At 51.6% G+C, this 26,425-nt stretch overlaps 1 protein-coding gene across 2 annotated transcripts; it reads left to right on the top strand.

Annotated features, from left to right (window-relative positions):
- Nucleotides 1-5,607: 5,607 nt before the first annotated feature.
- CLTB (clathrin light chain B) lies at nucleotides 5,608-25,601 on the top strand. Of its 2 annotated transcripts, XM_047730035.1 has the most exons (6): nucleotides 5,608-6,002; nucleotides 11,718-11,764; nucleotides 20,038-20,155; nucleotides 20,403-20,514; nucleotides 22,186-22,239; nucleotides 25,144-25,601. In XM_047730035.1, exons 1-6 carry the CDS (start codon nucleotides 5,816-5,818, stop codon nucleotides 25,313-25,315), a joined length of 690 nt encoding a protein of 229 aa, XP_047585991.1. In that variant the 5' UTR covers nucleotides 5,608-5,815; the 3' UTR covers nucleotides 25,316-25,601. The 2 variants fall into 2 exon arrangements, with proteins under 2 accessions (XP_047585991.1, XP_047585992.1); XM_047730036.1 differs by lacking the exon at nucleotides 22,186-22,239 and having other exon boundaries at nucleotides 5,615-6,002.
- The last annotated feature ends 824 nt before the right edge of the window (nucleotides 25,602-26,425 follow it).

The raw sequence follows: 26,425 nt of genomic DNA, 5'->3' as shown, positions 1-26,425 counted from the left end.
CTCTCCCTCTGCCTTTCCCCCTTTTTGTGCGCACTCTCGCTCTATCTCTCTCTCTCTCTAAAAGAAAGAAAGAAAGAAAGAAAGAAAGAAAGAAAGAAAGAAAGAAAGAAAGAAAGAGAAAGAAAGAAAGACAAAGAAGGAAAGACAAAGAAAGAAAGAAAGACAAAGAAAGAAAGAAAGAAAGAAAGAAAGAAAGAAAGAAAGAAAGAAAGAAATGTTGACACACGCAACAACATGGATGAACTAACAAAAAGTGATCTGTGGTAACGGAAAGCACTCGTCGCCTGGGGCTAGGGGTTGTGTTTAGCAGGGGGAGATGACTGAGAAGGGGCACAACAAGAGAACTTTTCAGGGCAATGGATGTGTTTCATATCTGGAGTGTGCAGGTAGTAACACAGGTATGCATACCTGTCAAAACTCAGGAATTGTACACTTAACACGGTGCACTGAATCGATTATAAATCGTATCTCATAAAATTGATTTTTTCAGATAGCTTTAAGAAGCATAAATAAATGCAATGTGGAGACATTGTTTGCATCCTGATTCTAACAAGCCAACTGGAAAAAAAAAATTTGTGACAATCACGAAAACCTGAATACGGACTGGATGTTTGGTGATGGGGTATTGCTGACAGTTTTTGATCTGTGATCATTATATTGTGGTTACATTGCCAGAGAGGAAAAGAAGTCCTTCTCTTTTGGAGAAGTACTCACAGATGACTTGATAGAACACGTGAGATTTGCTTTAAAAGAATTAAAGCACAGGGCAGTGAAATAAGTTTGGCCAGATATTGGTAACTATTGAGGCTGGGGGATGGGCACACCGGCATTAATTATGTTATGTTATTACAATTAAAATTTCCTTGTTGCACTAACTTTGCTACCATCCCCACATTTGTACATGTGGCTATACTTATTTGCAATGTGTTCACCTTCTCTGGGTCCTAACTGAGCAAACTCACAATAGGAAGATATTTATGGGACAACTGGGTAAATTTGAATACTGGCCAGCAAACAGCTGACACTGAGGAATTTGGGGGAGAAAGTTTGTGATGTTATCATAGTTCTGTGGGTGTGTAAAAAAGAAGGTAAAGATGAAGATGGAAGAGGAAGAGAAGAAATTGCAGCTGTAGCAATAATCCCACCTGGCACCCAGAGCTTGGTCCCTTCATTTTCCACTCAAAGGTACCAGGAGTCCTTGTAGAAATGGCTTGTTCTTAAACCTGGAACATTTTATTGTGCCAGAAAGTAAGAAAGCGTTCCAAGATGATGAGGACATAAAAACACAAGAGTCAGCTTGAAGGGGCATCTACTGACCCAATCTTGACAATTTAAACAGTAAAAGAAATCATGATAGCAAAGTATCACAGCCCCTGGGATTAAAAAAAAAAAAAAAAAAAGCCTGTGAACCCATGGAGACTGAAACAAATAAATGTTCTCCTTGTAGTAGAGAGCCAATTAATAATTGTATATGGAATGACCATGCTGGAAAATTACCATTTGGCAACTATCACTGTGATCCCTGAATCATGGGAAAAAACAAAAAAGAAAAACAATAGATGCGCTAATGAATGAATAGGTGAGAGTCCGAGGAGTGACATAAAATTTACATAGTCTTAATGCACCTGTCCACAGGATATTTGCTAATTATGCAAGGAAAAATAGTGATTTAGCCTTGTAGAAACCTGACAGACAGCACCTTAATCAAATGCTCAGTGTTAACATCATCAGTAACTAGACATCAGCATCACATCCGGGCTAATCATGCCAAAAATGTTTAGCCTGAATCTAACCATTAGGAACATAAGACAACTCAAGTTGAAGGACAAAATAACTGGCTAGTAATCTTCGAGACATCAATGGTCATGAAAGACCCAGAGAGGAACTGCTCCAGATTAAAAGAGAGCAAGTAGATAGCAATACAAGACGTAATCTGGGATTTTCTCTTCCTCTATTGTTGGGGCATTTGGTGAAATCTAAGTTATGTTGATTAGATAATGGTTTTGCAGTGATATTAATATCTAGATTTCGATCATTGTATAGTGGTTATGTAAGTGAATGTCCTTGTTTCTAGGAAAACTGTGAAATAGGATTAAAGGGGCATCACGTCTGCAATTCACTGTCCAACAGTATGAGGAAGATAGAAAAGGAGAGAGAAGAAAAAAGGATAAAGCCAGTGTGATTAAATGTTATCATTTGGGGAATCTGGATGAGAGGCAGATGGGGATTATTTGCAGTTTTCTGTAGGTCTGAAATTATGTCAAAATAAAAAGTTGAAAAAAAGTGAGGAAAGGGCGCCTGAGTGGCTCAGAGGATTAAAGCCTCTGCCTTCGGCTCAGGTCATGATCTCAGGGTCCTGGGATTGAGTCCCACATCAGGCTCTCTGCTCAGCAAGGAGCCTGCTTCCTCCTCTCTCTCTGCCTGCCTCTCTGCCTACCTGTGATCTCTGTCTGTCAAATAAATAAATAAAATCTTAAAAAAAAAAAAGTGAGAAAAAAAAAAAACTCCAACCCTTGAAAGTAAAATCAACCAATTCAAAACAAAACAAAAAAGAAATTATTAATGGGAATGTAAAATGGTGCAGTCACTATGGAAACCAATATGGCAGTTCCTCAAAAAATTAAAATAGTAGTGCCTGGCTGGCTTAGTCGGCAGAGTATGTGACTCTCAATCTACTCTTATGTATACTTGAAATTTTCCCTTAAAAAAGTTTTAGGAGACAAACCATAAGTGACTCTTAATCTCACAAAACAAACTGAGGGTTGATGGGGGGAGGAGGGTTGGGAGAGGGGGGGTGGGATTATGGACATTGGGGAGGGTATGTGCTATGGTGAGTGCTGTGAAGTGTGTAAACCTGGCGATTCACAGACCTGTACCCCTGGGGATAAAAATATATTATATGTTTATAAAAAATAAAATAAAAAAAAAAAGTTTTCGGGAGGGGCACCTGGGTGGCTCAGTGGGTTAGGCCTCTGCCTTTGACACAGGTCATGATCCCAGGGTCCTGGGATCGAGCCCCGCATCGGGCTCTCTGCTCAACGGGAAGCCTGCTTCCTCCCTTCCTCCTCTCTCTCTGTCTGCCTCTCTGCCTACTTGTGATCTCTGTCAAATAAATAAATAAAATCTTAAAAAAAAAAAAGTTTTAGGGATGCCTGGGTGGCTCAGTCGTTAAGCATCTGCCTTCGGCTGAGGTCATGATCCCAGAGTCCTGGGATCAAGCCCTGCATCAGGCTCCCCGCTGGGCAGGAAGCCAGCTTCTCCCTCTCCCACTCCCTCTGCTTGTGTTCCCTCTCTCACTGTGTCTCTCATTGTCAAATAAATAAATAAAATCTTTTTTTAAAATTTTATTTATTTATTTGACAGAAGTCATAAGTAGGCAGATAGGCAGGAGGGATGGGGAGAAGCAGGCTGCCCTGCTGAGCAGAGAGCCCCACATGGGACTCGATCCCAGGACCCTGAGATCATGACCTGAGCCGAAAGCAGAGGCTTAACCCACTAAGCCACCTAGGCGCCCCAATAAAATGTTAAAAAAAAAAAAGTTTTAAAAAACTTCTCCGCTTCAGACTACATAAATTGAAACTCAGATTTTGTGAGCTTGTCCCATATGTTTTACTCAACTTTATTTATTGATGTCTTTTTTTTTTTTTTTTTTTTTTTGACAGAGAGAGATCACAAGCAGGCAGAGAGGCAGTCAGAGAGAGAGGAGGAAGCAGGCTCCCTGCTGAGCAGAGAGCCCGATGCGGGGCTCGATCCCAGGACCCTGAGATCATGACCTGAGCCGAAGGCAGCGGCTTAACCCACTGAGCCACCCAGGCGCCCCTTATTGATGTCTTTTGACCATCACTGAGTTTCACAATTAAATGGAGGATTAAAAAACTAGGATTGTCTTTAGAGGTCTACAAAGACGGAGGTGTCAAGGTGCTGGGTATCTCCAGCCCATAGAAATGCTACATGGTCCAAAATATAACTTTAATAATGACTTTTAATATATTAATGCAGAAAATTGGGGTAATGTACAAGACCAAAAGCACAGCTGCAGAATAATTTGGACCAGTAACTTGCGTAACTCAAGCATGGAGTTCAACGCTGCTGATGGCTAAATTAGTTGGCCTGGAAAAGGAAGGAGGAAGTGGGAAGAGCATCTACGGTGGATTTGCTCATGGATACGCTGTGTTGCATTGCCTAAGTTACTGACTGAAGTCTCCAGGAATCAGATAAGAACAGCCTATGGAGGTCACAATGGGCACAGTATTCACAGTCCTTCTGTCTCCACAAAACCTGGGGTTGATATTTAGGGCTGGTTTGTTAAACTAGCAAACTTTCTAGGTCTTTCCAGCCCCTGGGCTTGTAGCTGGGGAGAGGTGTGTGATGATCATGGAGTAGTATGCTTGGACGGGGTTGTGCAGGGCCTTAAGTGTTTTTATTTTTTACACTCCTCATAAACAACTATATTTTCATAAGATTGAGACCTACATCAAAGTATTACTGAGCCAAAGGGAAATTCCCTTCACCCCAACCCCATTAGGAAAACCACTACTCACAGTTTAGGGCACATCTTTTCCTTCTCTCTTCTAGTTCATAGTTGATCTTCAAGTCTCGAAATCAGAGAGAAAAATCCCCAAGTCCAAATCTGATGGTGGTTCTCTGGGTTTCCCGGGAAGAGTTTTTTAATGTGTTTAAATGTTTAATGTTGACACGTCAGAGCACCTCACCCATAATGCTGTGATGGGCCATTTGCCATCTATCGGTCCCACAGACTGTAATCTCTCCTTGACCAAGGCTGGCTTTACTACTCCATTTTGTTGCCCTGGTGCTTGGTGTGGAGCTGGCGGGGAGGAGGCAGAGACTGTTCTGAGGGCTGCTAGGTGGAGGAGTGGCAGGCTCCCTGGACAAACTACGCCTGCCCTTCTCCAGCAGTTTCATACTTCAGGGATATTTAAGGGATGCAGCCTCTAAGGTAGAGGCCCAGTCAGGTCATCCAAACTCTGGCAGTCTGATCTGAAGCCACCCTAAATGCAGAAAAATGCATAAGAAATGTGCCTTAGCAACAAGGCCCAGAGGGGACAGCCCTGGACTTGCAGGAAGGAGGCAAGAGGTGGCAGGAGACAGCGTCACCTCTCTAAGCCTCCTTCTCCACCTCCTATAGAGGGGAGGCTCACAATAATAGGATTCATAACATTTGCCCAGCTTAGGCAAAGAAACTTGTAGAATGACTCAGGAGCAAGATCCGGGCAGCGCCTCACCCTCTCGGTGCTCCCCAGGCCGGGGTCGCCGGCCCGCAGTGAATAAATTTGGTCTTTCTCAGTCCAGTTCATACTGAAGGGACTTTTAAGGGGCCCAGCCTCTTAGTAGGGGCCCAGCCGTCTCATACAAACTCTGGCTGGCTGAGCTGTTCGTGTCCCCGCCACCTCGCCCCGGCCAGCTTGCCCCTAGACGCAGCGGGCGCTGTGTCTCATCCTGGTGTCCTGGCAAAGAGCTGCCCCGGCCTTCGGGTCCCCCGGGCTGCGCCGCCGTCCTGCTGCCGCCCTCCTGTGGCCGCTGCGAGGCGACCTCCGGCCGCGCTGCGGGCCCCCTCCCTTGGCCGGTGACATCACCGCATTCCCGTCCCGGCTCCTCCCGCCTGCAGCTGCAGTGACAGGCGAGCCGGGCCCGGTGGCGGAAAGGAAGTGTGGGGCCGCCGCGCCGAGCCCGTCCCAGCCGAGGCCGGCTCCCCGGGCGGCTCGGGTGACAGTGTCGCGGCCGCCGGGCGCAGCGCGGGGCACGCGCCGGGCAGAGCCGAGCGCCAGGAGGACGCTTCAGTAGAGACGCGGGGAAAATGGCTGATGACTTTGGCTTCTTCTCGTCGTCGGAGAGCGGGGCCCCCGAGGCGGCCGAGGAGGACCCGGCGGCTGCCTTCCTGGCCCAGCAGGAGAGTGAGATCGCGGGCATAGAGAATGACGAGGGCTTCGGGGCACCTGCCGGCAGCCATGGGGGCCTCGCGCAGCCGGGACCCGCGAGTGGGGGTGAGTCAGTGCAGGGGCCTGGGAACTGAGGGGCCTGGGGATCGCACCCGGGTACCTGGCGGCGCAGACCCGGCCTCAGGGCCCTGCGGGGGAGTGAAAAGGGCCTGGTGTGGCGGGTCAGGTGCAGGCCTGGGGCTGCGTGTGTTTGAGAGGGACCTGGTGGAAATGGGGAGGAATCTTCTTGGAGAGCTTCATCTGAGGCCCTGCCTGGGGCTGTGAACCTCGTGGCTCTGCGCACAGGAATTTGTCATGACATTTCAACCCAGGGCCAGCTCCACCGCTGCCTGGCTCTGAAATCCAACAGAGTCCAGCTCTCAGAGTCCCTCCCCAGCTGTGCCTTGGTCTGGTCGTCCCAGGCCCCCACCTAAGCCCTTTGGGTATGGGCAGAGCCACAGACCTCCCAGCACCTCAGTTTTAGCTCTTTCCTACAGCTGGCAAAGCAGGGGACGGGACACTGGGTGCTCCAAGAACTCACAAACCTTCCTTGGGAGACCACCTGCATCCTGCTGGACTAGGCACTTTATTTACATTTAGTCACTTCATATGTGTCATTAAACCCACTTCAGAGAAGGCAAAACCGAGGGTCAAAGGGTACACTACTGAAGCAACTAGTAAGTGGGCAGTGAGGATTTAACCTGTTTCTGTCAGACCAGAAACTCAGTCTCCTCTTGACCACACTGTCTTCCATATGCCTGGCTCTGGGTTAGAGACCAAGGCCGGGGGATGGGGGGGGGGGCAAGGGCACAAAGGGCTTCAGTTAGATGTGGTCCTGCCCTCCTGGGGTTTCTAACTGTCCATTAATGGTTGTCTAAAGGTGGTCCAGGGCTACTGTGGTTAGCTTTAGATCCGGGCTCAGGGCCTGCTCCCTGTGATACCATGTTTATCAAGGATTTTCCTGTTCTGGTTCTGGCTTGAAAGGACAGTTTCTTAAAATATTTAGTTAAAGAGTAGATACCTTCATGGGTGCACCCAAAACAGCCTGTGCTTCTTGTTGATGTTGTTGTTTTGGTGGGTGTTTATGGGCCTGTTGGAATGAGTGATAGCTTACATATTTTTTTAAAAAAGTTTATAAGTTAGGTTCCTTATAGTCATATTTGTATTTATTCAACCTTTATTGAGTGCCTACTGTGTGCCAGGACCCCTGGGGATACAGAAATGAATATGACAGTTTCTGTGGCTTGAGGAGTTTGATATATCTTTATATCCCTTGATAGAAGAAATGTAACAAGTGTGGGCGCCTGGGTGGCTCAGTCAGTTCGGCGTCTGCGTTTGGCTCAGGTTATGATCCCGGAGTCCTGGAATCAAGCCTCGTGTTGGGTTCACCGCTCAGCGGGGAGCCTGCTTCTCCCTCTCCCTCTGCCTGCTGCTCCCCTGCTTCTGCTCTCTCTCTCTCTTTCTCTCTGTGTCAAATACATAAATAAAATCTTTAAAAAAGAAAAGAAATGTAACAAGCTTTTTGTAACATCTAAGAAATTAGAGGCGCAGAAAACCTGAGTGTCTTACTCAAAGTCACACAGCCATGAGTGACAGATCTGGGACTTCAGCCTAGCCTTCCCAACTCAGGGCCCCACGCTCTTCCAAACGCTGTAGCAGTCACCCTAGGAGGTGATGGGCAGGAGGGGTGGCTTTTGCTACCCAAGCAAGCCAGAAGTGGAGAGCTTCTGTGGCAGCAGCTCCTGGACCCTTAGCACAGATCTGCACACATCCCAGGGAATTCGGAGGAAACGCCTGCCTCTATTCATTATTCACTGGTCCACACTGCCTCTGTGAAACCACCAGCTTTCTTGGTCTAGCTTGGCCTCGAGGAGGCCCCACTGAGAAGAACGGATACCAGAAGCCCTTGACAGAGACGGGCAGGTAGAGCTTAGGCCGAATGCAGCCAGAGGCATCTGAGAGTTTGAGCAGGTTGTGGCCTCTCCCAGGACAGTGGGGTTCCAGGGGGTGACAGCCTAGATGGGAGTTTCCCTCTGTGGCAGGATTGGCCCCAGACCACAGACGGCAGGGGGAGAAGCAGAGACATGGCCCTCTGAAGGTCTTCCAGACCTATACCTGCTGAAGCTGCCAAAGTTCCGGGTCAGGGAGGTATTACAAGATGGTGGCTCAGTAGGTGGTCAGACAGGATGGAATTGATCTGACCTACCAAGGCCTCGATGGTGTTGAGCAAGTAATCTTCCCTGACCAGTGGTGAATGCCAGAAGCTCAGATGGGGTGGAGAGACAGTGCCTTGGCCTGCTGGGAGCTGGGAGAAGCTGGCTTCCAGAGCTGCCGCCCATCAACATGTCTGAGTCTGTTCTCCTAGATGATGCTCCCGTGCCAAGTGCCCCCCTATGGGGCTCCCTGCTACCCTGGGGTGTGGGGAAGAGGTATCTGGTCTAGATCTGAGCCTGAGCGGCATTGAGTCTCTCCTCTGAGGCTGTATCTGGTGCCAATCAAAGCAATGGACACTTTGTTTCCATTCATCAGCCTTGGGGAGGGCCTAGCAGGTTTACATTTTCACACCCAGATTTCTGAGCCCCAGCCTGGCTCTGCCTCTGACTTGCCCAGTCAGTTCCTGGCAAGCCTGTTTCCCCTGCTGGGCCTCAGTAAGCTCCCAGGAATGTTCTGGACCCTGTCTGCCCTTGTTGCCAAAAGGGGTCAGGAATCTGAGGGAAGCAACGCCCAAGGGGTTATCCATGGCACTCGTATCTGCCGCGGTCCTGTTCTGCAGGCCTCTGACTGCGGACGTGTGATTGTAAATGTGCAATAATCAGAAAGCACTGTGGGAACAGATACTCGATTCTATGTGTGGGTAGATGTGGATTCTCAAAGCGGCTGAGATTTCATCTCCAGAGGAATGTCCACAGGACTGAGAAACCGAGGCAGAGAGACTTTCTGAAGACCAGGGGAGGCACCGAGACTGTGGACCAGGGGCCCAAGACTGGTCCGGTCAGAATGGGGTGGGGTAGGGCAGCTTGCACTTCAAAGAAGGCTAGGCGTCCCACCTGGCACATCATCATGAATGGACACTGATAATTTTAGGCCCTGAGGAGGCGCCCCAGGAGAAGAAGCCCCTTTGCAGATGTTGCCACTAAAATCCCATGGTGCCCCCCTTTGCCCCCTGACTCAGGGACTGGGCCACCCGTGCAGGAGTAACCCCAGCTGAGTGAGCAGGGATGACAGGAGACATAGTTGGTCAGAATCAATCACTGTTTGAAAATTTCTATCAACCGGGGATTATTTCCATTAGATTAAGGATCCCTCCCTTCAGTACCCAGGCTGAAATCAGTGTAACTCCTGCTCACAGCCCTATCTGGCTGGAAAAGGGGTGCTTGTCCGTCTGTCGGAAGCTCATGTCACTTCCTGTAGCTCTTTGCTGGGAAGCATCACAGTTTCTGAGAGGCCTTAGGCAGGCCTTGCAGGTCACGGTAGACTCCCAAAGAGCTGTTCATCGTCCATTTAGCCAGCATGCCCTGCTCACCTGTTCTGCACAGAAGCCCTTAGGAACTGCATAGGATACAGAACCCGGCTTGATAGGGAGTGTATGACCTTTGGGAGGTCACAGATAATTGCCTAAGAGGGTGGGGAAATGCTGTGCCATATTGTGGGATATCCCAGAGGTGAGGCCTTTCTTCAGGGCCTAGAGAAGCAGGGGAAGTAATGGAGGGCTTCCCAGAGGAGGTGACTTGTGAACTGAATCTTGAACAATAACTGATGCCAAAAGAGCATTGTGTTGAGAGAGGAGAACAAAAGCCATGGGGAGCAGACTGGTGTGTTTGGGGAAGAAGGAAACCAGAATAGGTTATTGTTGTTGTTGCTAAAGAGTTTTTTGAATTTATGTATTTGACAGAGAGAGAGAGAGCTAGAGACCACAAGCAGGGGGAGCAGCAGGCAGAAGGAGAACCTGGCTCCCCGCTGAGTGAGGAGCCTGATGTGGGACTCGAGCTTAGGATGCTGGGATTGTGACCTGAGCCGAAGGCAGACACTTAACCAACTGAGCCACCCAGGCACCCCCCAGATTAGTTGTTGTTTTTTTTTTTTAATGATTTATTTATTTACTAAAGAGAGAGAGAGAACATGCACGCTTAGCAGGGAGTGGCAGAGGGAGAGAGAGTCTCAAGCAGACTCTGCCCTGAGCACAGAGCGGGATGCTGGGCTTGATGAGCTCAATCTCACGACCCCAAGATCATGACCCCAGCCGAAACCAAGAGTTGGATGCCCAACCGACTGCACCCCCCCGAGCCTCCCCAGGATAGCTGGTGAGAGGGACTTGTGGGAAGCGAGGCAGGAAAATGGGCAGGGCCAAAGGGTAGAGGTTCTCATGTGCTATAGTTTGAGGTTTGATGTACTCGTTCAACAAGTATTTATTGAGCCCAGCTATGTGCCAGGCACTGTTTCCGATGCTGGGCACTAGCACTGAGTGAAACTAAGTCCCTGACCCTCACGAGGGGCCATTCAAGTGGGGAGGATAGATAGTAAGCCCGTACACAAATAAGCATACAAGCCAGTGGTAAGTACTATAGAGAAATACTGCAGGGGCGGGAGGGAGGGTCCCGGAGCAGCAGGTGTCCCAGAGGGTCAGGGGAGGCCTCTGCTGAGACAAGGTTTGAGCAAAGGCAGAAGGGAGTGAGGGAACAGCCCACGTGGTGTGGGTAGGAAGGCCTTCCAGGCCGAGGGAAAGTACCTGCTGGTCCCCAAGGCAGGAGCCGACCCTAAAGGCCACTGTGGTCCGTGGGAAGTGGGTTTCTTTTTGGCTTGCTGTAGTGCCATAGGTAACTGTACGCTTTACAAAATATCAGTGCTGCTGGTTGGTTTGAAAGAGGGCTGGGAGAGGGCGAAGTTGGAGTCAGGGAGGGCTGTGAGTGGATAAAAGCCGTCCTTTCTTTTTCTGATGTATTTATTCATGTTTATTTAACACATACGTTTCCGAGCTTTTACTGAGTAGCGGGCGCTGGGTACGCGTCTGGGAAGGGCAGTGGTGAGGAGCAAGGACCCAGGTCTGGCCTTCTAGGTGTCTGCCACTAGCAGGGTAGACAGACTGGACAGGGGACAGAGAGCAGAGGGCAACCTGGAGGGTCACCGTTGCAGCAAAAGACACAGGAATTTGTGACTAATCAGCTGCCAGGGAAAGGGACCAGGAGGAGTTATTGTTGAGGGCAAAAGAAAATCCTTTTGGGAGGAGCAGAGGGAGGAAAAATAGGCCAGGTACTGCCTGGTGGGGGCTGCCATTCCTGCTCTCCCAGGCGGAGCAATTGCTTGAGGCACGGCAGGGACAGGCAGCAGAGCGCTAGGCCCCTCTCCATAGCGCACGCAGACACCGCCCTGAGCCAACAGTCCTCTGCCGGCTCACTGGGCCCAGGCTCCACACACAGTCAGGCCATTCCTAGCCATGGCCAAGCGTAAATCACTTTCAGGTAGGTGAGGGGCTGTTACTGACTGGGTGGCTATTGGCAATCACCTCGCCTCTCTGAGCCTCAATTCCAGTATCTGTAAAATGGGTAGATAACTTCATCACAGAGTAGTGGTGAAAATCAAATGTGACAATGGCTGTGAAAAGGGTTTGTGAACAGTCATGGCTTGAGCCCAGCTTATTTATGTATCCAGTATGTCTACATGGGGAGCAGATGTTATGACACGCCTGGACATAGACGGAGGTTGGCTTGGGGCACTAATGTAGGACCATCTTTGTTTGCTTTAAGCTGCGCAATGAGTAATGCCATTTCTTTGTTCTCTTTCCAGCTGTTTCTGAGGACTTGGGGACCACGGTCAATGGAGACGTGTTTCAGGTAAGCAAGATTCTGTCATAGCAGCATAGGGACTGACAGCTGGGCCTCGGTAACTTATGGCCCCATCAGTGGTAGTATTAGGGCTCCAAGTTATTCTGTTCTGCATTGGAATGGGAACATAGGCAAGGCTTTTGACATGTTTTCTTTCTTTTCTTTTCTTTTCTTTTCTCTTCTTTCTCTCTCTTCTTCCTTCCTTCCTTCCTTCCTTCTTTCTCCCTTTCTTTTCCTTCCTTCTTTCATTCCTTCCTTCCTTCCTCTCTTTCCTGTTATGTAGGGGAAAGGCACAAAGAATAAGGACCACTATAAACTGGGATTGATGCGTGTGGCCTCAGGTTGCCCATGGTGATGTCTCGCAGGGAGAGATAAAGTGGCCCAGAGTGGCACAGTGCACACTGGGCCCTGCATGCATGCATGCCACTGTTGGAAAGCAGTGGCCATGTCTGAGCATTTTAAGTGGGCAGGTCTTTGATCCAGAGATTCCACTTAAAATCTTCCCTAGGGAAAGAATTAGCAGAGGACTCCCAGATTTTTGTGGGATTATTTACAATAGCAGACAATGTGGTGAGCATAGCATGACATACACAGGAGTTGAGTCACTATGTCCTACATGCAATTAATGTAACATTGTATGTTAACTGTATTCAAATAAAAAGGTAAAAACAAAAAAAACCCAAACCAGACAAACTGCAATGACTTAAGTATCCAGCGTCAAGGGCCTGGGCAAGTAAATTGGAAAACTGCACTGCCATTCAGAAGAGCAATCAGAGCTTTCTGTATTGATGTGAAAAGATGCCCATGATATAACAAGTGGAAAAGTCTCTTGTAGAATAACTTACACAGTTTGTTTTTTTTAAGATTTTATTTATTTATTTGACAGACAGAGATCACAAGTAGGCAGAGAGGCAGGCAGAGTGAGAGAGGGGGAAGCTGGCTCCCCGCTGAGCAGAGAGCCCAATGCGGGGCTCGATCCCAGGACCCCGAGATCATGACCTGAGCCGAAGGCAGAGGCCCAACCCACTGAGCCACTCAGGCGCCCCCAGTTTTTTCTTTTTCTTTTTATTTTTTTTTAAAGATTTATTTATTTATTTGTCAGAGGGAGAGAGAGAGAGAGAGAGCACAAGCAGGCAGAGTGGCAGGCAGAGGCAGAGAGAGAAGCAGGCTCCCCGCTGAGCAAGGAGCCCGATGTGGGACTCGATCCCAGAACCCTGGGATCATGACCTGAGCTGAAGGCAGCGGCTTAACCAACTGAGCCACCCAGGCATCCCATTTTTATTTTTATTTTTTTTAAAGATTTTATTTATTTATTTGACAGAGAGAGATCACAAGTAGGCAGAAAGGCAGGCAGAGAGAGAGAGAGAGAGAGAAGCAGGCTCCCTGCTGAGCAGAGAGCCCGATGCGGGACTCGATCCCAGGACCCCGAGATCGTGACCTGAGCCGAAGGCAGAGGCTTAACCCACTGAGCCACCCAGGCGCCCCCCATTTTTATTTTTTATTGGGCCACTTTTTTATTTTAGAAATATGTTTCCGCAAAATCTCTGAAAGGATGTGCCCCAGCTGTTAACAATGGTTAAGAGTGGTTAGCCCCCAGGTTGAGGTGGGGAGGGGTGAGATAAGAAAAGGAAAAGGCTTTCACTTTCACCGGATTGGTTTAAAATTCCTCATAATGAGGGGCGCCTGGGTGGCTCAGTGGGTTAAAGCCTCTGCCTTCAGCTCAGGTCATGATCACAGGGTCCTGGGATCGAGCCCCGTATCGGGCTTGCTGCTCAGGTGGGAGCCTGTTTCCTCCTCTCTCTCTGCCTGCCTCTCTGCCTACTTGTGATCTCTGTCAAATAAATAAAATATTAAAAATAAATAAATAAAATTCCTCATAATGATCTTATACTACCCCCCCACCCTAACACACACACAACTCCTAGTAAGGCTGTTTCTAGTTAAATTACTTCTATCTGTACCCACCTCCCCCTTCCCCACATTCCTACACAAATGGATTTAAGAGTCCTTACTCTGGGAGACCTTGGACCACAGATGGCATCCCCAGGATCCTGCAGACGGAACAGTCTCCCCCTCCCCCATGCTTGGGCAGCATAAAGTCTTCACTGGATGAGGCTTACTTCCCACTGGACTGGGCTGAAGACCCTTGATGCCTGGGGCTGCAGCTTCAGGATCTCCCGAGCCCCACCCCACTGAGGAGCTGGCCTCCCAAGTCCTCAGTGGGGAATAAACAATACTTTCTTATGTAAGAGGGCTAAGCTGGTACCTTACACGGGGAACCTAGCCAAGTCCCGTTTCTGGAAAATTACTCAACTATCCGCAAGCTAGAAAAGTCAATCTCCAAGACTTTGGGGGCTTTGTGTCTCCTTAGGCCTGAGAACACCCAGTAAGCTGTGTTTACTCCTCTACAATCCCATAGATCATGGAGACCCGGGCAGCCCCTATTCTGGGCACACTCAGAAGGACTTCACTTGACCCAGAAGGTCTATATCCTAAAGTGGACCTGGACCTGGAGATACACTTAGAACTGCAGAAGTATCTAGAACATTGTGATCAACCTAGTTTCCCCTTTCTGTAGCTAAGGATCTTGAGGCGTCTTTGACCCTGACCATCCCCTGCCAGCCTCACTTTGTATTTGGTAGGTACAGGGAACCCCGTGCCTCCTTTCCAGTGTCAGTGGGAACTCTTATTCTCACGTGTGTTTATTTGCAAATCATTCCACTCCATGCCATCCTAGAATCCTTACAGGCAGGGGAGGGGTCAAGAATGAGGTGAGTCACTTGGTGACCAAGCTCAAGTTCTCTTAGATCTCCTGCCCCTGATCTGGTGCCCTCTGTCCCACCCCTTATGCTGGAACTGGCCTGCCACAGTGGCTGGATCTTTCGTAGAAAGCCCCTGCAGACTTTTGTAGGATTGACCGTAGACCCGGGTCTGGTTTGTGCTGCTGGAGGTGGGTGGGGGGAAGCCTTGAGTGAACATGCCCAGCACTTTCAAGGGTCCTGGGCAGAGCTCTCTTGCTACATTTCTTATTCTATCCTGGCAACATCTGGGCCACAAGGGGGTTCAGCTATAAACCTGGCCCTCGAGTTGTAAGGGTAAGTCTGCCTACACCTATTCCAGTCCCATCTTGCATTGCCAGGGACAGGGATAGAAAGCCCCTGCAGGCCTCCCTCCCCCTGCACAAACTCCCCCCACCCCCTGCATTGCCATCATCCCCCTCTGAGCTACTTAGGGGAATCAACAGCGCAGCTTAGCTTTAGCTGGACAATCCCAAAGACGGATATGCCTCATCCTCCTGGCTGTCTCTGGAGCTGCCAGCCTGCCCCACGGAGGCTCTCAGGGTCATGTCCAGCAGAGGGGTCCCCCAGGACGGGGGGTGCCAGGGAATTGGATCAAGATAACCCTGGCCTGACTGTAGCCTTTTGGTCCCTGCCCCCTTCCCTGTCGAGCTTGGGGGCTGAGGGGAGAGGGGGCACGGTGCTCAGAGCATTCCTGCAGTCCCTGGGGAGCCCGCCTGGGCTGCCAGCCTGTAGCTGACCCGCTTTCCTCTCTGGGGCACTGAGTGATTCAAGAGGAGCCCTGCTGTGGCCCTCGACCTCAGTGCTCACTGGCAGGGCCTGGGGCAGGAAAATGAGTCCAGCGGGGCCAAAGAAGAGGAGCCAGCAAACAGCTTCTCAGGACTCAGTGCGCCGCCCACACGGCTGGGGCTGTGTGCCTGTGTTCTTCCTAGCCCCGCTGCAACTCCCGGCCGGGCGGCCGGGTGTGCGCGGGGTCTGCCCGGGGTCTACTGGGCAAACGGTGAGCCGCACAGCTCCGCAGACCCTCGAGGTGCGCGTCCTCCGCAGCTTACAGCGGACCCCACATCTCACTCCCATTTAATACGCGATGAGACACAAGGAGCCCAGGGAAAGGACTTCTCAGAGGTCACATATCCACTTAGTGGCAGGAGGGGACCTAAAGCCCAGGCCCTCTGATGCTGTGTGCCGTGGGCTTTGCAGACAGCCGCTGGCCCATTCACTTCGTCAGCGCCCAAGACGTGAGTGCTGCGCACTGTGTTCGGGGCGGTGGATGTAGGCAAATCCCCCATTGTCCTCAAAGAGCTGGCTTCTGACAGAGGACAGAGCCCTGGAAGGAACTGATGATAGTGCAGGATGGTAAGGGCTCGGTTACCGGGGTGGTATCAGGCGCTAGGCGTCTGAGTTCTTAACAATGTGTCAGGCATCACCCAGGAGCTCTCCGCGGATGAGCTCATTGCATCCTCCCAGCACCCCCGTGATGGAGGTTCCGTCATTACCCCCATCACAGACCAAAAGGAGGATGCCCAGGGAGCTTTCATAGCTGGCTCTCATTCCGCAGCGGGGAGGAGCTGGGACTTGAACCGGGATCCTGCTCCAGGTGCCGCACTCACTCACTCAGTGAGTGCCACCGGGAGAGGCTGCTGGAAGTGGGTTTCCAGGCTGCCCAGGGGCACATGGGTAGTCTTGGCTAGTAGGAAAGCACGTGCAAAGGTACAGAGGCTCACAGGCGCTCTCTTTGGGCCTGGCCTGGGGCCAGTGGAGTGCTGGGGGATCCCAGAGAGGCCAGAGCATCACAGCTCATGTGATGCGAGGGGAGTGCCCCTCACCCCTACCGGCAGCGCTGGGCACAGCTACCATGCAGAGCCTGTTAGTGGGCCCTGCTGCTGATGCACAGATGGGGGAGGCCCATCTAGCTTGGCCAAGCTTCACACCCTGGACCTCCGGCATGGCTGCCTCTGGGCACCGTGTGCTTGAAACTACACTGAGCAGTGCTTGGGGATACGTGGTGCCCTTGGATGTGCTGCTCCAGGGCCCAGGAGAAGCACCCATGGGGGTCCAAGTGGCTCTTTGAGGCTGCCCCCGCACCCAGGCTGGGGTGCTGTGGTGGGCTGTGGCAGAAGAGTTTGGAGTGAACCAGAAGGCCTGGGCTTCAGTTTCTGGCTCTTCCCAACCAGAAGGACTACCCTTAGATTGCTCTCTGAGTTGATTTCTCACTTACCAAAAGGGGATTAGAGGCCCTGCCCGGCTGTCCCCCACTGGCTGCTGGGAAAAGTGCTCTGACGCCCAGGGAAGCTTCCTCTAAGTTATCTGGCCATGCTTCTCAGTGAGCTGAGGGGTGGTAGTGTGTGGGTGTGAGACATGGGACATGAGGCAGGGAACAGTTGGAGGAGCAGGCACCCTCTCTGATCTTGGGGAAATAGACTTATCAGGGAGACAGAGAGTGTGTCAAAAATCACATGACACAGAAGTGACTTTGGTCCCTGCTGCTATGTGGCCAGTATGTTTCACATCCGGGAATTCAGTTGGAGTCTCAGCTCTGCCAGTTCCCAGCCCGGTGACCTTGGGACTCTGGAGCTAGACTTTCTCTACCTACAAAACACTGATGATAAAACCCATCATGCAGGGTTGTAAAGATCAAAGAGAACTGTTTAATTGTGATTTCTCTGCAAGATTTAAAGCACTATAATCTGGGCATCTTAATTTTAGGGTAGGCTTTATAGGGATGGTGGGCCTGAAGGACACCAGTGTGACCAAACTCCCGCCCTTCTGGAGAAGAGACCCTTCTCCAGCCCACGTCCCCTACCCCTTTCCCTCCCACACCTGCAAACATCCTATACTCAAGAGTTTCTCAAAGGAACCAGCCCCCCGGGGTCCTTACGCTTCCAGTCTAATCTGAAATGGTCTTTCCCTGTCTCTTCCCGCCCTACTCTGCCCCAGACTAGAATGACCTTGTGCCTGCTCTTTACCTGGCTTGTTTTATAGCATGTACCCTAGCCTGGTCCTCGCTTGTGAGAGACTCCTCCTGCCAGACTCCCAGGGGACAGGTGGTCTCGTTCATCCATGGCCCAAGCCTGAGCAGATGCTAATTCATTCACGAAATGTTCTAGAGATCCTCCTACAGCCAGGCCTTCCCTGTTCTAGATACTATACAGAGACAGGTGGTCTCAGTCCTTATGGGGCTCACTTACTTGTGGCTGGGGTGGGAGGTCGGTGGAGACAGAGAGTAAACATGTAAACAAGTCATTTCAGATAGCCACGAAGAACATGAAACACAGCCCTTTAATAAACACATATACACATAAGTAATTGCAGTTGTCTGCAGATGGGACATCCTATAGGATGCCGCCCCCCCCCCCCCCCCCCCCGCCAGGGCCTGGTCTCAGGACAGGGTTGTTCCCAGAAGGGGGCAGGGTGGGGCACACTCATTGTCAGTAACCAACTTGTGTTCTCCAGATTAGAGCCCTGGAAGGGCCCCGTTGGGTGTGGTGAGAGACTGTCTGAATTGAAGTGTAGTGCTGTGCCAGAAAGAATAGGGCGGTGCTCCAACCGTCCCACCCAGGGGTGGGCCTGACCCCAGGGAGTGCCAGGCTACCCACCCTGCCCTGGGCCCACCCTTCCCTCTGCCTGGAGACAGCTGGAGACAGCAGTCCTCCCATTCCTGCTGTGTGCTCCTTCACTGGGCTGCCCATACCCCTTTGGACAGGCATTTACCCAGCACATCTGGCTCCAGGGGTATGCATCTATGAAGCCACTGCTTACTGAGCACAGGTGTGTGCCAAGGACAGTGGGGAGCATCCCTGGGTGGAGGGCGGCACCAGACACTGTCTTGTGGGGAGAGGATATTAAACACCAATGTTCCTGACTTTTTTTTTTTAAGATTTTTTTTTTTTTATTATTCATTTGTGAGAGAGCACAACTTGGGGGGAGGGGACAAAAGGAGAGGGAGAGGGAGAAGCAGACTCCCCCTTCAGCAGGGAGCCTGATGCGGGGCTCTATCCTAGGACCCCAAGATGCTGACCTGAGCCAAAGGCAGATGCTTAATCCACCGAGCCAGCCCTCAGTCCCTGTTGCTGACAGTTTCGATGAGGGATTGAAGGAGGAGCACAGGGAGTGGTGAAAGGATGGGGCAGGGGTTCAGAGGCTATAAATGAAGTCCTGCTCTGCCCACCAGGAACTCCTGGTCCAGTTGGGAGACTTGAGCAGAATGTGAAGGCTGTAACAGAAGCACAGAGAAGAAGGAGTGTGAAATCTGCTGAGGGGGATGGATATCCTAGAGCTGGCAACTCCAGACAATAGAAGATTTCATCAGCTGCAAAAGGGAGGGGACGGCAACACTTGCAGCTAAAGCAGGAGGAGCCAGAGGCTTGAGGCCGCAGGAGTGTGTGGGGTGTGTGCAGACTGGAATGTGTAGGGGGGAGCGTGGGGTGGCAGGAGATGGGGCTGGACTGGAAAGGGTCCATGGCTTTGCAAGACCAGAGGGGAGTCACAGCCTTGCTGGGTTGAGCTCTTAGTCCCCAGCTCTTAGGAGTGCCTAGCTCTGGCAGGGCTGCCCAGGGAAGTGGGCAGAGCCCCAGCCTGGGAGTCAGAGGCCTGGACACCGGCCACGACATCATGCCATCACTCCTGGCCTCAGTTTCCTCCCCTAGAAGATGAGAATGAATAATGATAATAATTCTAGCTACCACTCACGGAGCCATCACTCCACACTGGGCCCGCTTCTAGATGTCCTACAAAGACGGTCCTGCTGAACCCTCAGAACAGCTCTTAGAGGTGGTTTTATTATTATTCTCATTTGGGGATGAGAAGACTGAGGCTCAGCGAGGTGGAGCAACTTGTTCCTTGTCTACGGGCATCTAGTCAGCCGTGAAGGTGGGATGTGGACCCAGACTGTCTGCCTGCAGTCTCAGCCGTGGTCATCCTGCCTGTCCCAGGGCTGCTCACTCATGTAGCAGATGTTCACTGAGTGTCTTCTGTGTGTCAGGCTGGGCAAAGGGGACAGGGCGATGAGCAGGCTAGACAAGGACCCTGATGTCACGAAGGTAGACAGTGGACAAGCAAACATAAAGTGAGGTCATTTCAGACTGTGTAAGTGTTAGCGGGTTAATTAGACAGCAACAGAGACTTTAAGAACAGTAACACAAGGGACTCACTGTGTGCCAAGAAGTATACAAGGTTCTTTGCATATATAAATTCCTTGCCTTCTCCTATCAGCGTGAAGGGGTGGCTGTTCTTACTGAGCCCGCTTCCTGACCAGGAAGGTGAGGCACACAGAGGCCCCGTCACTCGCCCAGGTCCCCCATGGGGGAGCGTTGTTGGCAAAGGGCACAGCAAGTATAAAGGCAGGTTCCGGTCCCAGGAGGCAGCAGGTGGGAGCTGTTGGAGCCGGCTGAGGCAGCCACACGTGGGGGGTATCCGGTGCTCAGGCAGCAGTGGCAAGAGGGCGGGTGCACAGGCTGTGCACACTGCTGTGTGTTTGTGCCCTAGGAGGCCAATGGTCCAGCAGATGGCTATGCGGCGATTGCCCAGGCTGACAGACTGACTCAGGAACCCGAGAGCATCCGCAAGTGGAGAGAGGAGCAGAGGAAACGGCTGCAGGAGCTGGGTAAGGGCAGGCCTGAGGCTGGAGCGGCTTCCAGCCAGGTTGGCTGTTTGGGACATGTGGGACTGGGGCAGCCTTAGGGTACAGGGTCATCCTCCTAGCCCCCTGCTCGCACTGCCTTAATGTGGGTATTGGGTGAGCATGGGCCCTGAGGCTGCCTGCCAGGGGCTGAGGGGAGGACTAGCCAGGACAGCTGTGCCCTCACATTCCTACTGGAAAGCTGCCACTTACTCTCCTGTTGGGGTCACAGATGCTGCCTCCAAGGTGACAGAACAGGAGTGGCGGGAGAAAGCCAAGAAGGACCTGGAGGAGTGGAACCAGCGTCAGAGTGAACAAGTCGAGAAGAACAAGATCAACAACCGGTGAGAGGAGGGGACATGAGAGGAGCTATGGGGACACCAGAGGAGCTATGGGGACATGAGGGGACTATGAAGACATGAGGCCATGTGGACAGTGAGAGAAGTTACGAGATGGGGACTGTCTTGTGGATGGGTGATTTGGGGGCAAGAACATAGAGGTAAGAGAAGCTGAACCCCTCAGGGTTGCTTCCTCAGTTGCCTGTGGAGTTCAGAGCCCTTCAGAGGTGGGACACTGTTGAGCTGTCATCTCAGCATGACATAGAGAAGCAAGTTCTGCGGTCAGCAGAAGAGGTCCTGGGACCCCAGCATGGGAGCCAAACTGCCCGGGCCCCCACAGTTAGTGTCACAGAGAGCACAGGCCTGGCCGGAAGTGAAGAACCAACCCAGGGAAAGGATTTTACCGCTTGTAGAAGTGGCAACACTTCAACCCAGAGAGGCTAAATAATAAAAGGAAGTTGGTGGCCTGTATGACCCGAAAAGGCCAGGGGTAGGACTGCAGGACTAGACTTGGGGGCTCAGATGAAGTCAACTGGCACTCACTTTTACTGTCTCTCGACGCTGCTTTCCTCTCTTGTGTGGGAATGGGACAGGGGCCTGGGGGGAGAGATGGCCACCATCAGCTCCAGACTTCTGCTATACTCTTTTGGCAACCTCTGTGAAAATAGCATCTTGCTCCCAATGGCTCCACTGGAATCCTCGACCTGACTCTCACTGGTTTGGTGTGGGTCCTGTGCCTGTCCCTGTGACTATACCCGGCAAGGGACTCTCTGATGGATCCCGCCTGGGCAATGGTCCCATTCTCTGGGTTGTGCATGGGGTCAGTCTCACCCAAACCACAGGGACTGAAGTGGGGCCAGCCTGATCCTGCCAAAGGCAATGAGGTTGCCCTTCCTGGGAGGAAGGGGCTGGATGCTGGGCAGGCAAAGACAGTGGATGCCCACCAGAGAGCAATTTCAGGGAAATGGTCTCAGACCACTTCTGAGACCCTGGCCAGCAGCTCTGCCCTTGGGACTGTGTCCTTCGAGGTAGTTGGCTGGCTTGGGAAGGCAAGGCTGGCCCTGGGAAGCTGCTGTGGGCCAGGCTCTGGGTTGGGCACTGGGGAGACTGATTGGGGAAGGATGTAGTCTGTATCCGTGAAGAGCTCATAGGAGAGAAGCACACATGTGCACATGAACTCACCAGTAGGACTTTCTACAGGAAGGCTGTGGAAGCAGGGGGTGTGGGTGGGGGAGGGACCTCTGTGTCTAGGACCTGAGCTTTGAAGGATGACTGGAAGTTCATTAGGGCAGGCTTGGATGAGGGCGTTCTAGACCAGGGAACAGCATAATGTGAAAGGCTGTTGTCTTGGGCACTGGGGAGTGGTAGGAGAGAAGGCAGGAATGAGGAGTCCCGTGGGGAGGGCCTCCAATAATGGTGTTGGACAGATGGGGGTTGGAGCCTTGGAAGGCTTGTGAACAGGAGAAGTAGCATGATCAGGGCAGTTTTAGAAAAGGTGCTCAAGTTAGCCCAGGATCCCTGCTCTCCTTTCTGGGTCGTGGATGACTGCTGAGACTCACAGGACTATACTTCCTAACGCTCTCCAACTGGAAATACTAATGCTGTCTCCCTTTCTCTTTAATCCTCTGCCTGTCTGTCTGCCATCTGTCTTCCCCCACCTAACCTTCTCCCCTCAAGGATCGCTGACAAAGCATTCTACCAGCAGCCAGATGCTGATATCATCGGCTATGTGTACGTGTCTTCTTTGCTCCTCTGTCAGGGGGAGTGGGAGAGGGCGGGGGCCTCTGTGTATGCTTTGAGTGTCCTGCTTGTTGGGTATAAATGAGTGTGGCCAGGCGGGGAGCAGGGGGCGGGGATGGGGCAAAGATCAGAGCAGGAGGTAGTACAGGCACCCACCTTCACCTCTGTCTTTGCGGCAAGTGTTTATTGAGGATCTATTCCGTCTGAAGTCAGCTTTGCTGAATCAAAGCAGAGCAAAGAAAAAGAATGCACTGGCTATCTCAGGTGGGAGGGGCAAATGGCAAACAGCCCAGCTCCGTCCTTCTGAGATGCTTCTTAGGGTTGGGAGGTGGGGTGAAGGAGTCTTCTGTTGAACAAAACATCGAGTGCCAGAGGCATAAAGAAGAGATGCTTCCCCAAATACCCCACATATTCTGCTCCTAACCCCAATGCACTGCTCCTTCTCAAAGCCTCAGGCCAAGTTTGGTGACCAGACCCTGCCTAGACCATGGCGGGCCCCTCTCTCATGTTCCTGTTTTGGGGGCTAGCCAGGACTATGCCTAATCTGGATCTGAGATGGCAGATGGGGCCCCTGTTGATGGATGGTTGACAGCCTGAGGGTACGTTGGGATGGTGAAGGGGAAGGAAAAGCAGGGATGAATGAGTGATGCCCGCCATGGGTGCATGTGCCAAGTATTTGGTGTCCCTCACCCTGGGGTCACCCTTAGCAGGCCTCTGATGCTGTCTAGGCTGGCATTTCTCTCGCAGGGGCAGAGGGCCCACCAGAGAAACAGCCTTGTGTTCCTTCCTTCTGTCCACTGTCCCATCTGTCCAGTACTTAGTGGGACTTGCCCAATGCCAGTCTGTGTTGGAACAGGAATAAGACATGGCCTGGCCCCACAAGTTGCTCATGGTCAGGACAGCATTGTCCTAAGGGCCATGTGGAAGGGGACACCGAGGCCTGGGAGCCACCGTCTGCGGGGGGAGCCAGGGCAGGCTTCAGAGAGGCAGGCCCTTCAGCTGGACCTTACAGTGTGAGAAGGGATGAGCTTGGTGGTGATGGTGGGAAGAGGGCGGGGCAGCCTCTCTGAGTGGGGCATGGGGCTGTGGAGATGGCCGGGAGCTGAGGACAGGTCAGCTTGGCGCTAGTTGCAAAATGCCTGTTGGGCCAGGTCTGCCAGCTGGGGCTTGATCCTGAAGGCAGTGAAGATCTATGGGAGGCTTCCGATGGAAGAGTCAGGGTGACCGGAATATCGGTGCTGGGGAATACGCTATATAGGGGGTTCAGTGCTCTCACTGTACTTGAGGAAATAGCACCCGGGGGGGTCCTGGAGAGGGGAAGAGCCTGGACCAGTGCTTCCCAGACTTTTCTGTGCCCTAAAATCACAGGGGGACCTTATTCAAAGGAGATTGGGATTCAGTAGGGCTGAGGCAAGGCCTTGAGTCTGCATTTCCAATGAGCTCCATGGTGAGGCCAATACCACTGGTCCATGCACCACACACTGAACAGGCAGTTTAGAGGACAGTCTCCTGCTGATCTAGCAGGGACGGCTCCTAAGACAGCACCCTTCATCCCACCGGTCATCCAGCTCCACACAGTGCTTTACTCTTTCCCAAGCCTGCACACACCTTGCCACTCTTGTGAGATTCTCAGGCTGGTGAGACAGATCAGCAAGGCGGAGGCTCTGTTCCTCTCTCTACAGGTTAGGAAATGAGGACACAGAGGGAAAGGAAGATCACTAGGCAGAGGCCAGGTCACCGCCCCCCCGCCCCGACCCCAGAGCCAGCTCATCCTTGGCACAGCCTGTGCGGATCACTGGGAGAGCTCCCTGCCTGGCATGTGGCAGAGCTGATCCTGCTTGATACACAGAAGGGGCCATAAGGAGAAAGAGGCTTTCCAGGAACCCTTGCTGGCCAGAGGACACAGACCCAGCCCTCTTCATGGAAGATATTTTAATTGTTTTCCTCTTAATGAGTCCCGTATTTGGGTTTGCACTCTACGTTCTATTTCTCCATTGTTCCTTAATCAGTGGCTTCTATAACTGTCCACCAGAACTACTGATGAAGAAACCCCCAGTTTTCAGCCTAACCTGATTCCAACCAAAAGCAGATACTTCCATGGAGCATTCCCCAGGCTGTGGCTCCACGGAGATGTCATTCTGGGCTAAAAAGAGCGCTATAGCCAAATAAACTTGGAATGTGGTGGATTCTGTCTGCATCTTACAGTCTGCCTGGGAGGTTCGGGGTGCACCCTGGCACATTAGAGGCTTTGGAAGTTTTGCTTTGAAGATCCTCTTTAACTGAATTTTCCATGTGTATTTGACCACAACCCTTTTCCGGAGAACACTTACAGGGTCCACAGAACACCGAGGCAATGCTGAATCAGGTACTTCAGTTAGTAAGGTGGTTAGTTAATGTCCTACCTCTGCTAAGTTTCTGGAAATGTTTAAAATAGTTGAGGTACTGCATTAATTCTTCCAAGGGTCTTTGGGTGTTGGGATTCCCAGGTTGGGAACTCTGGCCGGAGAGGTGATGATGAGTGCTAGGCTGGGCAGGGGTAGGGGAGGGTGAAGAGACTACCATAGCTAGGCTGGCAAGGGAAGATCATTCTGAGAAGGTGAGGCCTGCACTCAGACCTGAATGAAAAGAAGTGACAAGCTATGAGCAGGCCTGGCAGAAAGCATTCCAGGGAGAAGTGACAGCAAGTGCAAGGCCCTGAGGCAGGACCAGAGTAGGCTTCCTCTGATGCCAAGGCTGTTCCTGGGGGCCTGAGGTCACAGGGCACAGGGCTAAGAACCCTGGATAGACTACCTCAGAGTAGGCCGGGCAAAGCAACTTCCTCAGTGGGAGCAGAACATCACTGATTCAGGGGAAAGGCAGACAGCAATGAAACCTCTGTCCTGTTTCTACCTGCAGGGCATCTGAGGAGGCTTTCGTGAAGGAATCCAAGGAGGAGACGCCAGGCACAGAGTGGGAGAAGGTGGCTCAGCTCTGTGACTTCAACCCCAAGAGCAGCAAGCAATGCAAAGATGTGTCCCGCCTGCGCTCGGTGCTCATGTCCCTGAAGCAGACACCGCTGTCCCGCTAGGTGCCTGTCACAAGCATGGCCACAAAGCATGGGCTGGGCCTGGGCACAGGAGGAGCAGCTGCTTCGGCCAGGGTTGGGGGACAGTGCCTCCAGCAGCTGCTACACACAGCCTATCTGTTCCCCCCCATCTCCTGGGGCTGGGAAGGGGAACCCTCCCCACTCTCACCCCATTCTCTCCTGGCCCTGTGGCCCAGCCCCTCACACCTCCTCTCAGTCCACAAAATTGTGACTGTCCCTCCTGATGTTTTTTTTTTTTCTTGGCTTAAAGGGTGTGTTGTTAACTCTTTTTACACTTATTTATTATCATTCTCATTTCTCTGGAAGCCATAACTGGTGTCAGGGCTGTTTGTGCTTAGAATTTTCCCAGCTTCATGGCCTTGAGAGAAGGTGAAGCTAGCCCCTTGGAAACCGTCCCAGCTGGAAGTAGGTGTCCCAACTTGTGTATGTCTGCTTCCTCCCTCTCCAGGAAGAAAAACAACCTCTAGTGGAATGCTTTTGCAATCTTGATCCTTTCTGATCTTTGAATAAGCCTGTGAGGTAGGGACTCTGTTGTCGTCATCACATAGCCATGGATACCAAGGCTCCCAGAGAGTAAGAAGGTTTAAGTGGGAGCAAAGAGGCAAGACCAGAGGTTCCCTGTGGTGGCTCCCTCTAAGCCCGGGTCGAGGTTGGTGAAGGTTGCTGCTGCCAGACTCCTTTCCTTGGTCTGGCCAGTACCCTCTGGATGTGGAAGGCTCAATGCTTTCCCTCCTTCAGATAGCTGTCCCCCCCCTTGTAGATCTGGGATAAATACTCAGCGACCATACCTTCTTCAGCAGAGGTTGCAAACAGGCTGTGTTTAAGTCACTGTGACCTGTACAATGTTTAAAAAGATTTGAGTAATTGCCAACTGTCTTTATTTCATTAGAGATGCCATAGCAAAGTACCACAGTGTCTGGCACAGAACAACAGAAATTTATTGTCTCACTATTCTGGAGGTCTGAAGTCCAAAATCAAAGTGTCAGCAGGGCTACATTCCATCTGAAGGCACTAGGGAAGGAGCTTCTGGCAGCCTCAGGCATTCTTCGACTTGTAGGTGAATCACTACAATCCCGAGTTGATCTTCATATC

This window comes from Lutra lutra, chromosome 5, assembly GCF_902655055.1.
Source record: "Lutra lutra chromosome 5, mLutLut1.2, whole genome shotgun sequence".
In the NCBI taxonomy this organism is placed as follows: Eukaryota; Metazoa; Chordata; class Mammalia; order Carnivora; family Mustelidae; genus Lutra; species Lutra lutra.
This window is presented reverse-complemented; position numbering and strand designations above follow the sequence as displayed.

Coding starts and splice junctions, on each gene's coding strand:
- CLTB (XM_047730035.1), top strand. CDS start 5,816: ATGGCTGATGACTTTGGCTTCTTCTCGTCGTCGGAGAGCGGGGCCCCC. Junction 6,003..11,717: donor GCCGGGACCCGCGAGTGGGG/GTGAGTCAGTGC, acceptor TTCTCTTTCCAG/CTGTTTCTGAGGACTTGGGG. Junction 11,765..20,037: donor TCAATGGAGACGTGTTTCAG/GTAAGCAAGATT, acceptor TTTGTGCCCTAG/GAGGCCAATGGTCCAGCAGA.